This window comes from Anabas testudineus, chromosome 3 (genome assembly GCF_900324465.2).
Source record: "Anabas testudineus chromosome 3, fAnaTes1.2, whole genome shotgun sequence".
In the NCBI taxonomy this organism is placed as follows: Eukaryota; Metazoa; Chordata; class Actinopteri; order Anabantiformes; family Anabantidae; genus Anabas; species Anabas testudineus.
Window position 1 is genome coordinate 1210356 of NC_046612.1, and position 12809 is coordinate 1223164.

General features: G+C 44.5%; 1 protein-coding gene across 2 annotated transcripts; it reads right to left on the bottom strand.

The window, feature by feature from the left end:
• Nucleotides 1-678: 678 nt before the first annotated feature.
• On the bottom strand, nt 679-12293 carry si:ch211-71n6.4 (para-nitrobenzyl esterase). 2 transcript variants are annotated; one of them, XM_026377801.1, is made up of 10 exons: nt 12049-12293; nt 10322-10592; nt 8337-8754; nt 6927-7034; nt 6308-6504; nt 5013-5212; nt 4582-4643; nt 4200-4367; nt 2964-3191; nt 679-2615 (listed from the first exon to the last, which is right to left on the bottom strand). In XM_026377801.1, the coding sequence occupies exons 1-10, from the start codon at nt 12276-12278 to the stop codon at nt 2473-2475; spliced, it is 2025 nt and encodes a 674-aa protein (XP_026233586.1). In that variant the 5' UTR covers nt 12279-12293; the 3' UTR covers nt 679-2472. The 2 variants fall into 2 exon arrangements, with proteins under 2 accessions (XP_026233586.1, XP_026233587.1); XM_026377802.1 differs by lacking the exon at nt 12049-12293 and adding an exon at nt 10862-10972.
• Nucleotides 12294-12809: the final 516 nt, after the last annotated feature.

The following is a 12809-nucleotide window of genomic DNA, read 5'->3' on the forward strand; positions in this document are numbered from 1 at the left end:
CGGACTTAAAGACACAGGAGCTCCGGGATCAGCCGCCCCCCCCCCCCTCACAGAGACAGAAACTTGCTCATTAAGGTTTTCTTCTGCCGCCACCTGCTGGACGGACACAGCAATGCAGGGATGGAGACTGACGCTGGTCCAGGATGAGGAGTGTGGAGCCCCCCAGACACGTCAAACGCCCCCACCCCGACCTCTTGAGTCGCTCTCCCTTACACTTGTTGGCCTGAGTTTTCTTTTTGTGTCATCACTATACATCTAGGTTTCGATCAGTCTCAGTTTGTGGTTCATTAGTTCCGATATTTTAAATATTGACTTGTTTTACTCATTTTGTGTGAATGAATCTGAGCTGCTGCACGTCACTGGATGAACATTTAAAGTTGAATGAATGTGATTCTTAAAGCAAAGTAAGAATACTCCTACAGTCACGCTGCTATCAAAGTACTTTTTACCACATTACATGTATGTAATGGCTGCAAACCACAGTGCTGCTGGTATCCAGTCTGGTTGTGGTTTGAAATCTGAAACTAGCCATAAAGAGCCACCACAAACCTGAACTGACCACCACCAAGTATCACACCTTATCACAACTCGAGTTGGGTTTAGGAACTTCACTTTACAGTATGTGTAAATACACTAAGTCAGAAATCTTAGAACAGAAGGTCCATGAAACACAAACCATTAACGTGTCGTCATTTAATACAAGTGAATAAAAGTGATGCTTTCACTGCATTTTAACAAAAACAACATCATGTGGTTACAACCAACCCGATGAAATTACTGCTGCAGATCAAGTTAAGACAAAGTTGTAACATAAAAAAATTAAGTGCAGAGATTTAGTGGCGAAGCGCTGACTGAGCTTATGAATCAGTGCAACAGCAGATTTTCACAAAAACACGTTCACAGGTTCAAACAGCAGGAAAATGAATACAAAAAATGAACATCAATCTTATATAAGTCACATTCACTCATGTCCCTGAATTTAGAAATCCACATTTACTTGACTTGGTACGACCGACCGCCTCCACTGTCTCTACACACCGGTCGTCTCATCCATCAAGAGTGAAGCTCTTTGGCAAAGATACTGTAAATAAACAGCTGCATTCATCGACTTGATTTAATTCATTATTTCTGACCTAACGTTTGCTGTCCAAAGTTTCTAAAACTGGACAGTCATTAAAAAACAGAAAAACAAAACCACAAATGAGGAGTTTCTGTCAGTTGTGGTGGTGGCAGAGTGACACCTGCTGGTGAAGCTCATAAAGCTGATCTATTTTAAATTGTACAAGTGAGGTAAAAATGAAAGATCAAATCGAAGTCAGGTCGCGGACATCTGAAGCACAGTGCTGTGAAAAGAAGTTTTATAGATACATGAAGAAATGTTATTTGAATTCTTTTTTATATGAGATGCAAAGGAAATTTAAGAAGAGTTCTGAATTTTGGGAGTGAGGCTGCTCAAAGAGGAGTTAACCACAGAGGGACAGAGGGTCTGTAGACCTGGATCAGGGAGCTGTGAGGTGACCCCTCTGAAGATTTGAACCTGAGGCAGCAGCTACAGGAAGTCGAGCAAAGACTGTGGTGACTCTGCTGCGCTTTGGATCATCTGGAGATGGACGAGATGTGGTCAGCAAACGTTAGCTGGTCTTCAGTGACGTCCCCGGATTCTTGTTGACTTTATGGAAGGTCTGGCTGGGAGGACCACACCTTCTGTCTCTGAGAGACTGAGCTGAAGATGTCCTCCTCTCATTCAAGCAGTGATGTCAGAGAGAGACGGAGAGAAGTGCTAAACTGGACATTTCAATGTGGTATAGAGGAGAAAAGAAGGAGGACAGGAAGAGGTGCCAGAGGTTCCCACTTCAGAGAGTGCACACAGGATGTGATGGTAGAAGGACCACTCCTGAAGCCAGACTGGCCTCATCGAGGAGACTGGTTGGTTTGGTCGTAGACTGATTGTTCAAGGGTTTTGGTCTCAAACAGAAGAAGAGAAGGTCTGTAAGTCTCCACAGGGGAGGTGGGTGCCAGCTGCGACAGATGTATTGATGATTTGTGTAGTTTCTAATTCCTTGGTCTACGTTTATTTTGCTATGTTTTCTCATGAACAGGTTCCACGTTATTTCAGCACCGTGTGGCCAGATATCAGCCTATTGAAGGGGAACTTCACCAAGATACAAAGCAAAGACAGGTTCAGTTTGAGTTTTCTATGTGACAGTGTTACTAAATCCTGAACTGTGCTGAGGTGGAAGCAGGACTCACACATTACACATTAATGGAAGTAGGAAGTAGACTTAAGGTTCTTTTAAGACAGGTACAGCTGCTGTTAAAGGTTTAAACACTAAAATTAAATAAGAACTTCAAACCAGCTGCATTTTGTTTTTCTGCTTTCCAACTTACAGCCGATCATGAGGAGATGAATGAGACATGACTTGACCTCAGTGTGACAGAGCAGTGACTTTACTGAAGAAAAAACACCTGTGGTCAGTTCATCCAGGCGTAGGCGTACAGGCCGTGCTCCTTCCACAGGTCACATCGAGCAGCCGAGTAGTTATTGGCCACAGACAGGGAGTCGGACAGGAGAGCAGTGGCTGCTGGGTACACGGGCCACTCACTCTCCATCTTTCCTGCAAGACAGAAACAGAAATCCAGAGTAACTTCAGGGAGACGTCCACACTCTCATGTGGGCAGATTCAGGTCAGCTCACATCCTCTTCCACGAGACAAGAGCTGAGAGAGTTTGAACAGACAGTGAGAACTGTAAAGGTGGATTCAGGCTAATTCCAATGAAAAACTGCAGTATAATACTCTTTACTGTAAATAACAGCATAAAATAGGAATATATAACAGTGGAAATAAATTATTTATGACTTTCTTCAGCACATGTGGGTCGATTGACTTTCCAGCCACTTTTCAAGCCTGCAGGACAGAAAGCATCATTTTATCATGAAGCTCAGAGGCAGGAAGCATCAGCACCTGTTTTGGCGAAGTTGACAAGGTGGTGTGTGATGAGATTCTGGAATCTCTTGTCCTCAACAGACAGAGGTTTCCCCAGGGCGGCCTCCAACGCCCCAAAGAAAGCTATGACATCCAAGAGGTGAAAGGAGAAGCGGCTGGGGAACACCAGCAGATCACCAGACGCGTTGATGGGTCCAGACGGTGTGTGAGTCACCACGTATCGATACACAGGACTTTTAAGAGCCGCTGCAGACAGAAAGAGGAAATTCAAGTGATTTAAACAGACTCTGATTGGTGCTGGTAAGTGGTCCTGCTCTGTGGATTCAGAGTTAGAATTATTTTCACACCAGGTCCAAAATTGTGTGTTTTTCTAAATTCTGAAACAGACGTTACACACAGACACACAATGTTTCACTTTAATCAAACATAATCTCCGATTTGTGATAATTCTGTGAAACAGAAGTGACTTAACATGAAGGTATATGACACATACCTCACATTCATACGCTAGATGCCAATAAAACTACATTTCTTAGTTCTGGGGACTAGTTTCAGGAACAGATTTATTGTCTTGTTGGCTTCTATTGAGTATCTAAGGCAGCAGGAAGGCGTTTGTGGGTCTGCATCAAAATAGACTCCATTGTGTGTTCATGCTGCTGAAACATGTCACCCAGTGCAACAGTGTGGCCTGGAAGTGAGTCTCCAAAAGGCCTTATTCATCATCACCCCAGTTATTCAGCAAACACAGGCTACACGACATAAAGAACCCAACGAACCATGCAGACAAATCAGCCAGGATGCCCGGCTGTTGCCTCTCACCGCGACTAAATTTTAGTTTACTCAGAGCTTCACCACTGAGTGAGTTAACAAGCCCCACAGGCAGGAAAACCTACACGAGGCACGTTTGTGCTGCAAACAGCTGAACAGAGGGAAGCGGGCCAGGATTTGTTATTCAGAATACAAGTTAGTGTTTATGCTAAGTCACTGCAGGACGGCAGAAAGCCCTGGTAGTCCTCCTCAGACCAACAGACCACACAGTTTGAGGCCAGTCACACTGAATTCGAACGACAGAGAGACCGCATTTACAACACAACAGGGTTTGTTGTAAATCCTGAAGTAGAAATTTAAACAATAAAAACTGGGAAACAAGTTGAATTTAGCCACCGAGCAAAACAACACAGAACCTCAAACATGAGATAAAAATCACTTCATCGTAGGAAAACTCTGCACAGTGTAAGTGATGTGTGAGTTCACCTGCAGCCCTCCCGGCCAGGTCGTTGTTGGGACAGGCAGCCCTGATGTCAGACACCATGGTGGTGTAGGCCCTCTCCGGACAGCGGTCCCTAGTGGGACAGGAATCCGTGCGCGGATACAGGTTCAGTGCGTCTTTGGAGAGATTCTTACTGAAGGTCTGAAGTTTAGCTGAAGGGAGCAGACACAGGGTTAACTGCAGATGTATACATCATACCACTTGATACTACGCAGCATGTTTAATATTTAACCTACAGCTCGACATTTTAGAAATCATATGGTGGTAGTAAGATGGACGTCCCCTGAGCTTGACATCAATCTGTTCATGTTAATGGTAGTTTTAACACAGATCACACATCAGCACTGTCCACACGTGAGCTGTTACCTGTTACAAACCACTCATAGTCCTCCCAGGTCCACATGCTGATGTTTTTTTGAGCCGGTGGGCTACAAAGGAAACACAGAGGACAGAGTTTGAGCAGTGAAACAGACGATAGTGATGAATCTGAGCCAGGTCAGCCCTCGCCCGAAGTCAGCCCTCGCCCGAAGTCAGCCCTCCCCCGAAGTCAGCCCTCCCCCGAAGTCAGCCCTCCCCCGAAGTCAGCCCTCGCCCGAAGTCAGCCCTCGCCCGAAGTCAGCCCTCCCCCGAAGTCAGCCCTCCCCCGAAGTCAGCCCCTCCCCCGAAGTCAGCCCTCGCCCGAAGTCAGCCCTCCCCCGAAGTCAGCCCTCGCCCGAAGTCAGCCCTCCCCCGAAGTCAGCCCTCGCCCGAAGTCAGCCCTCCCCCGAAGTCAGCCCTCACCTGAAGTCAGCCCTCACCTGAAGTCAGCCTCCTGCGCTGTCGTCCCGATGACGAATGGGACGTCACTGTAGCTTCCTTTCTTCTCCCACACCTCAAGAGGTGGAGCTTCCAGGACGACTCCGTCCACCACCGCCACGGGGCCGATGAACTTCCCCTCAGTGGGGAGGTCTGTCAAATCATCTGCTGCCCAGGAGGGGTACTCCTGCCACGGGAGGGCCTGGGGGGAATAAAGACGTTTTGTGGGTGTGGATGTGAAGAGTGGTAGAAGAAGTCCTCGTCTTTAATGTTCCTCAGGCATCAACAGCTGAGGAGCATTTGGTTTGATCGAGCTCGTTCAGCCCGGGTTCTGGGTTATTTGAAGAAACCATCACGCAGACGTGACACCTGGTTGTGGATGTTTCTGGATGAAATTCCACTTGTGCAGATACAGTATTTTTTAATATCAGGCTTGAAACATTTGTAAACAGCACATTTCCCATATTCAGTGCTGGCGACAGCTGAGGCCCGAGGTATTATGTTTTTGAGTTGTCCGTCCATCTCTCAAACATTTGTTCTTGTTGAACAATAGTTTCACTGCATCTGTGAATTTAGAATTAGCCGCCAGGTTCGAAGTGAAGACACAATTACGACTTTCTACAGTTATTTTTAATAAATCCTAAATTCAATTCTTGTCAATACATGTCACTCATGTTTAAGTGGTGACAAAGTCCAGTCACTCATAGAAATCTTGTAAATTCCATTTGAATCCAAATGAAAGGAGAAATAAAGTGTGCTCTACAAAGAGTGACAGCTAGAACAATTTAATGTGACATTTTAAAAACTTCTAAAAGTTCAGTAGTCATCTCTTCCCAGCCTCGGCTCGTGTGTTATTTTATTTCTTAAAGTAAATGATTCAGAATTCATCCTGGGACCTATAGTCAGACGTCGTTTCTACTTCTCTCTCATTTCATAAATCCTAATGGTTTCAGAGTGAAGGTGCGGAGAACAGGTGATCGATCATGGCTGAAGATTTCAGCCTCTTGAGTTTCCCAGTAAAAGCAGGTAAAACATAAAAATCATGTCATTATGTTCACTTCTGCAGTAAAATTCAGGTGTTCTAATAACTGGATGTAATATTATAACCCATCAAAATGAAATAGCATTGTTAAGAATGTGTCATTAGATCATAGGATGAGCTATCAATCAGACATTTTATGTGTTCAAATAATAAAAGGAGTTTTTTTATGTTATTAGATTTTTAAATGACAGACATGAGCCCTTTGTTCACATTTTAAAACCAAACTCCAGCTACAGTGAGTGGTCTGGCTCCTACCTGCAGGATCTGTTTGATGGACAGACGTCTAAGGCAGTCCCGGTCTTTGCAGCCCGTCTTCTTCAGGAACACCAGGTTGATGGTTTCGGCTTCTTCCAGCGTCGCGTTGAGCACGTACGAACCGCTCATGTCCACCGCCGCATGGAAGAGACCCTTCGCCAGCGGGGACGTCATCAGAGCCCACACTGAGGTCCCACCTACACAGGACCCAGGATCAACACAAGCGAAAGAGTCCGACCGACAGGTAGTTGGGTTTCAGTGCATTTAATCTATTGATCTATAGATTAAATTATAGCTATTCTTAATAAATAGATTGAATTAGATCTATTTTTAATAAATGCAAAACCTCAAAATGTTCGCATCACTTCGCTTTACTTAGTTTTTTTGCATTAATGACTAGTTTTTAATGTGGTATTTTATCCTACAGATATAAATTCAAATTATAAAGATATAAAATAAAGAGTTTCAGTTAACTTATATGGTCAAATTTAAAAATGATGGGTTGAGTCAAACTGTGGGTTAAAAAGAAGTGAAGACTTGATCTCTGTTAGAATCTGTTAACTCATTACATACTGTTAACTCACAGTGCGACCCTGTGACACACGTCATGTTTTCATACCTGAGCTCTGTCCAAATATCGTGACTTTCCCGGGGTCACCTCCAAACACGTGGATGTTCCTCTGGACCCACTTCAGAGCTGCGATCTGGTCCATGAAGCCGTAGTTTCCTGAAGAGGGAGCAATAGGGAGGGATCGATTAGCAACCAGTAGCTGCTTTCACGAGGCCTTGCTTCTGACAACAGTCAAACCTGGCTCGCTGCAGCTTCCTGGCAGTTTGGACTAAATTTAACTCTTTTCAAGCTGAGGGAGCGAGGAAGTGGGGCATGGAATTGGAGGATTCAAAATTAGAAATGTGACTGAGGGCTCCTGGAAGACGAAGAGGACTCGTGCGTCCTGCCATCACGCCATCATGTCGCGTGAGGCCGTCTCATTTAACATGTCGATTCACAATAAGGTCACAATGGGCTTCTCTGGGTTATGTAACAGAAATTACCCAGCTTTACTCACAACATGCCAATTTGTGTGCCACAGTGTGTGGAAACACAGAAATTAGCTCCATCTATCCAGATCACAACATCCACATCTTAACAGACAGAGGAGAACAATGTAAAGAATATGTGTGAGGGGTCTACAGCGAAACAGTTTGGAGGGAAAAGGTCATTCAAACTCCTTTAACATAGCACCTTATCATTTACATTACACAAAAGCCTGCTGTAGCTGCACAGCAGCTATCACCACCTCTTACACTCACCTGAGCATGAACACTGCACCGTATTCAGCCTGCTTCATTCTATTGTTCCTTACTCAGTTTTTCCAGTAGAGATGCTGCCGTGTGTTTTATGAAATCTATGTACGGTATGTGCAACATGTCTCAGGCTGCATTTGACTTATTGGTCAGATCAATCCACCACTTTGGTCCAGACTGAAATATGTACACAACTACTGGATGGATTGATAAAAAAATCTACTCACATTCATGATCCCCAGAGGATAAATCATTATTAATTAGATTAAAGTTTTCACTTACGGTCTGAAATATCTCAAAAGCATTTTGAGGATCATGCTTCCCTCAGAACCAGCTGTTAAGAACTCTGATGATCCCACAACAGCGTCTTGTTGTGTCTGTTCAGTCGCAGTCTAAACACCAGTGTGAGTGTGTCTGTGATGTGATTATCAGTCAGTCGGCAAACAGAAAGTGTGAATTGGCCTTAAGTTGCAGAAAAAAGGAGGTTTGAGCTACACATTTCAACACATTAAAATACTGTTTGAGTGTGTCGTGGCCAAAAGAGACGTGCAGTATGTCTGTGGGGATGTCGGCTTGATTGACAGGTGTCTCAGTGCATCACATCTCCCCTCAGCTCCAGAACAACCTAAATATTTCCACAAGCACTAAAACAAAACTCCAGGCTCGAAAACATCCAGATTCACGGTGCATAGCTCTGATTAGTTTGTGTCACAGTGACACTGACCTGAGGTTTTATTTGAAGCGTCTCTCAGTATCTCCAGTGCCAGGAAGCCAAAGGCGTTGAGTCTGTAGTTGAAGCTGACGTAAACCATTTGTGTGTCGGCGGCCAGCTTCTCTGTGGGCGAGTATCCCTGCTCTCCTCCACTGAGCATGTGCAGGTATCCTCCGTGGATCCAGACCATCACGGGCAGCTTGGCGTCTGGCTGCAACGTGGGCGTCCACACGTTGATGAACAGGCAGTCCTCCTGACCCATTACCTTCCCCGTCTTCGACAGCGGACGCACCTGGGGACACATGCTGCGGAAGTGACCCGCGTCAGTCACGCTGCTACTATACACCGGCTCCTGTGGAGGAGCCCATCGCAGGTTACCAACAGGTGGAGCAGCGTAGGGTATGCCCTTAAAGGTGTAGGCTCCATTTTTCTGTAAAAGGATTAAACAAACCAGTCAGAGCAGAAATGCAAAGCCAGATTTTACCCTGTACTCTATTAGATTCTAACTGCAGCGTTAAAATGTATTATTGCATCTTGTTATATGTTTGATTCAAACCATTTTCTGCTGCTCTAACTTTTCCTTTTAAACTCATTTTCTCCAGATATGATGTGTCTGGGGACCAAAAGCTGCAGCTTTCTGCTCCAGTGGACATGGTTCAGCACTGTTTACAGTAAAGCTGGCGGCCAACCGTGAATATTCCACTGAAACCATGTGAAGAGAAAGTGCAACAGAAATTCTGCTGCTTTTAAGAAACAGTAAAGAATATTTGACATTTACCTTGTGACTGATTTTGTTTGTTTGATGTGGACTGATAAATCGTTTCAACCCTTCTGTGTCAGCTCCTCCTCTGTCTAATGTGGATAGATTATTTCTGAATTATGGTTAAAACTATGGGAATAACATTCAAACTTCCTTTACAGAAGGAAAATTAGCAGTTAAAGTGATGCATGTATCTGCTTTCAGCCAATCGTTACTGTCAGTTCATGCTGCTGCAGCTCAGTGCTTCTGAAATAAAACATCTGTCAAAGTTTTGTTTCAATACATTTTGTTATTGTCTCTGCATAAACCATATTTATGGTGCCATGTTAGGGAAGTGAAACAAGGAACTGCTGTAGATTTGAATCCATTTTGTGGAGCTCAGTGTTTTACATTTCAAAAAACTGGAATTTTCTCTGATAAAGAAAATAATGTCAGGTAAAATGACGGAGTGTGAACCCCAACCAAACGTCAGTTCTCTGCTGGAGGAGGAAGAAACCTGAGGAAATAAAGATCTCTGTGACCAGAAAGTGACTTTTAACCGTGGCCTGATTGTTGGTTTCCTCTGAATGAGACAGAAAAAGAACCAAAGATCCAGTTGGCAGCAGTTGTGTGGGTGGAAACGCCTCGCTCACGACAGAGGTCAGAGGAGAACGGTCAGACTCACAGAAAAGCTTCAGTAACTCAGATAAACACTCCTCACGTCACAGGCTGTTTTCAACAGGATCACATGATCATACTCTGCTAAGAAATGGAGGAGCGAGCTGCACAAACAACAACTGTTGTGCTGATGATGTGGACACTGCTGGGACTTCGATAGGTTCTGGAACATTAGTGATGTTCCATTAATAAGAGCCAAAGGGGCACGAGAAGTGACACACGACTGCAGAACCAGAGTGGTGCATGGTCAGGCACTGAAGGATGGAAGGGAATTCAATTTGTGAACCTCACACACACCTCACACAGCAAAGCAATCACACTGCAACATGAACAGCGAAGGTTTTAGGGGCGGAATTCAGGACTACATCAGTGTCAAGCATCAGAAACTCACATTTAGCTGTGACTGCATCTCTATTTATAATATGAAACTTCTACAGCTGAGATATTTGTGTCTTTAGAGCTTTCAAACGAAGGTTTATCAGCGTAGCTTCAAAATTTCATTCACAAAAGAATCTAAAATCAAAGAAACTGATTTTACAAGCTGCAGACAGTCTGTGAGAGTGCACAGCGTTGAACTCACCTGCCTTCCTCTGAATCTTCCACAGTCGGTGGTCACCTGGGCAAAGCCCGGTGGCAGCGTCTGGGCCACGTAGGCCAGGTACGAGGCGAGAGCGAGCAGAGAGAGCACGCCAAGACAGATAAAGAAGATGCAGCGTCTGGAGAGCACCAGGAATGGACTGATGTAGTGTCTGTGACGGACGTACTGCCACTCCTCCTCGTCCTCCTCCTGCACCAGATACCGGTACTCTGTTCTCTCCGGCACCTCAAATGCGTCCTCATTCATCTTCACTCTGGGACAGAAGAACAGAAGCAATCGAGTCCATGTAAGAACGGATTCACTGTGTCAGAGACAGAATAAAGCTTCACGTGGTTCGTTACAGGAAACAGGAGAGAAATGCATGAAAACTGCAGACTGCTCCTTTAATGGTGACTTCCTGGGTTATCCAAATTCTTCAAAGCTGTCAGACCTGTTCAGCGGTAAAGGACAGGTGTGTGTGTGTGTGTGTGTGTGTGTGTGTGTGTGTGTGTGTGTGTGTGTGTGTGTGTGTGTGTCGCCTACAGTCTCATTCAGACAACACTGCCACACATTTCCAGTGTGTGTTCATCTTCAGGGTCGAGAACAAATCCAGTAACTCAACATCTCAGCTCCGCGTCCTCCACCTTCATCCTGCAGTGGTTACCTGGCAGACCCCACAGAGACCTCCAGCTACCTGTTACCGTCTGTGTCGCTGATTCTAATGACACATAATGTGAAATAGTAAATATAAATAAATAAGAAAGAAGGAAACGAGTCTCCAGGACTTTGTTTCATGGTTTTGTTGCAGCACAGCTCGGCACAAACCTGCAGGAAGTCGTTACTGTGAATGGAACTCATGCACAGGCTTCACCCTCCTGTGCTCTGTGCAGGGCTCGGTCCAAGACCCAGACCTGAACCCGGATTCATGTCAAAGTGATGACGTGGATCAGATTGTTTTAGTGCTGCAAAACTAACAAACGAACATTTTGAAGGAAAATTTAGGTTTTAATGGAAAAGTTCTGTCTGAACTGTTTCAGCTTTGACCTCCAGCAGAACGGAGAACGCTCAACAGCAGGAGCTGTGTTGACCAAACAAATAAACAAAAACAAACACGGAAACAAACAAAAACAAACACGGAAACAAACAAAAACAAACACGGAAACAAACAAACAAAAACAAACATGGAAACAAACAAAAACAAACACAGAAACAAACAAAAACAAACACAGAAACAAACAAACAAACACAAACACGGAAACAAACAAACAAACAAACACAGAAACAAACAAACAAAAACAAAAAACACGGAAACAAACGCTGAAACAAACAAACAAACAAAAACAAACACGGAAACAACCAACCCGCTGAATCGGAGTTAACCGATCGAGCTTCACACAGCTTTTGATTATTATTATTATTAATAGTAGTAGTAGTAGTACTAATAGTAGTAGTAGTAGTAGTATATTTCACTTGAGGTATTTCAGGTGAATTAAAAACGTCCCTCTTTAGTAAAGTTAACTTCAGGTCTGTGAGTCACAAAGTTTCCAACACGGACTAGTTGAGCTGCAGTCCCAGGGTTCCTGTCCCCGTCCGGTCCCCGTCCTCTTCCTCTTCCTCTTCCTCTGACTTTGCTTCGACTTTGACTATAAAACCTTCTCTTACTCCACAAACTCTGCTCCAACGTCAGAAACCCCAGTTCTCATTATTCTTGCAGAAGTTTTATTACTCACCTTGTGACATAAACACGACTCACGGGAGAATCTGCACCAACTCCTGTGACGCACGAAGCTCTCCATCTGACGCAGCGCGCGTGTGCAGCAGCTTTTCCTTTTTTACCATTTAAAGGAGAAACAGCTGCTGCAGAGTTCGTCCACACGCTGGACACTGTGGACTTTATTCCCACAGCAGGACATGTGTCCACACGCTGGACACTGTGGACTTTATTCCCACAGCAGGACATGTGTCCACACGCTGGACACTGTGGACTTTATTCCCACAGCAGGACATGTGTCCACACGTCCCCGGAGCTCCCGTTACCTCGCTAAGTAAAGTATCAAGTACTAAATGCTGATTAAGGAGGATGTGAGAAGATAAAAGGTTAAATCTCCAACTACAGGTTCAGTTTGAGACAGAAACTGCTCAGAAATCAGGTTGAATCGAACTGAACATGTTGGATTCTGCAGAAACGGATTGATGAGCCACGTTCAACTAATCTGGACTTTGTTCTTTAGGGTTTCTACTTGTAGTGGACTACTCTGTTCTGCAGGTACAGAGTACTTTGATGTGAGTAACTAATGTGAAGTGGTATTCTACTTGTAGTGGACTACTCTTTTCTGCAGGTACCGAGTACTTTGATGTGAGTAACTAATGTGAAGTGGTATTCTACTTGTAGTGGACTACTCTTTTCTGCAGGTACTGAGTGATGTGAGTAACTAATGTGAAGTGGTATTCTACTTGTAGTGGACTACTCTTTTCTGCCGGTACTGAGTGA

What these genes read in the sequence shown, in the direction of transcription:
- si:ch211-71n6.4 (XM_026377801.1), bottom strand. Translation starts at nt 12,278, where the DNA reads ATGTCCTGCTGTGGGAATAAAGTCCACAGTGTCCAGCGTGTGGACACA. An exon ending in AGTCGTGTTTATGTCACAAG is followed by an intron (nt 10,593 to 12,048) that starts GTGAGTAATAAA and finishes CTTCTGTCCCAG; the next exon opens with AGTGAAGATGAATGAGGACG. An exon ending in GATATTTGGACAGAGCTCAG is followed by an intron (nt 6,505 to 6,926) that starts GTATGAAAACAT and finishes GGTCCTGTGTAG; the next exon opens with GTGGGACCTCAGTGTGGGCT.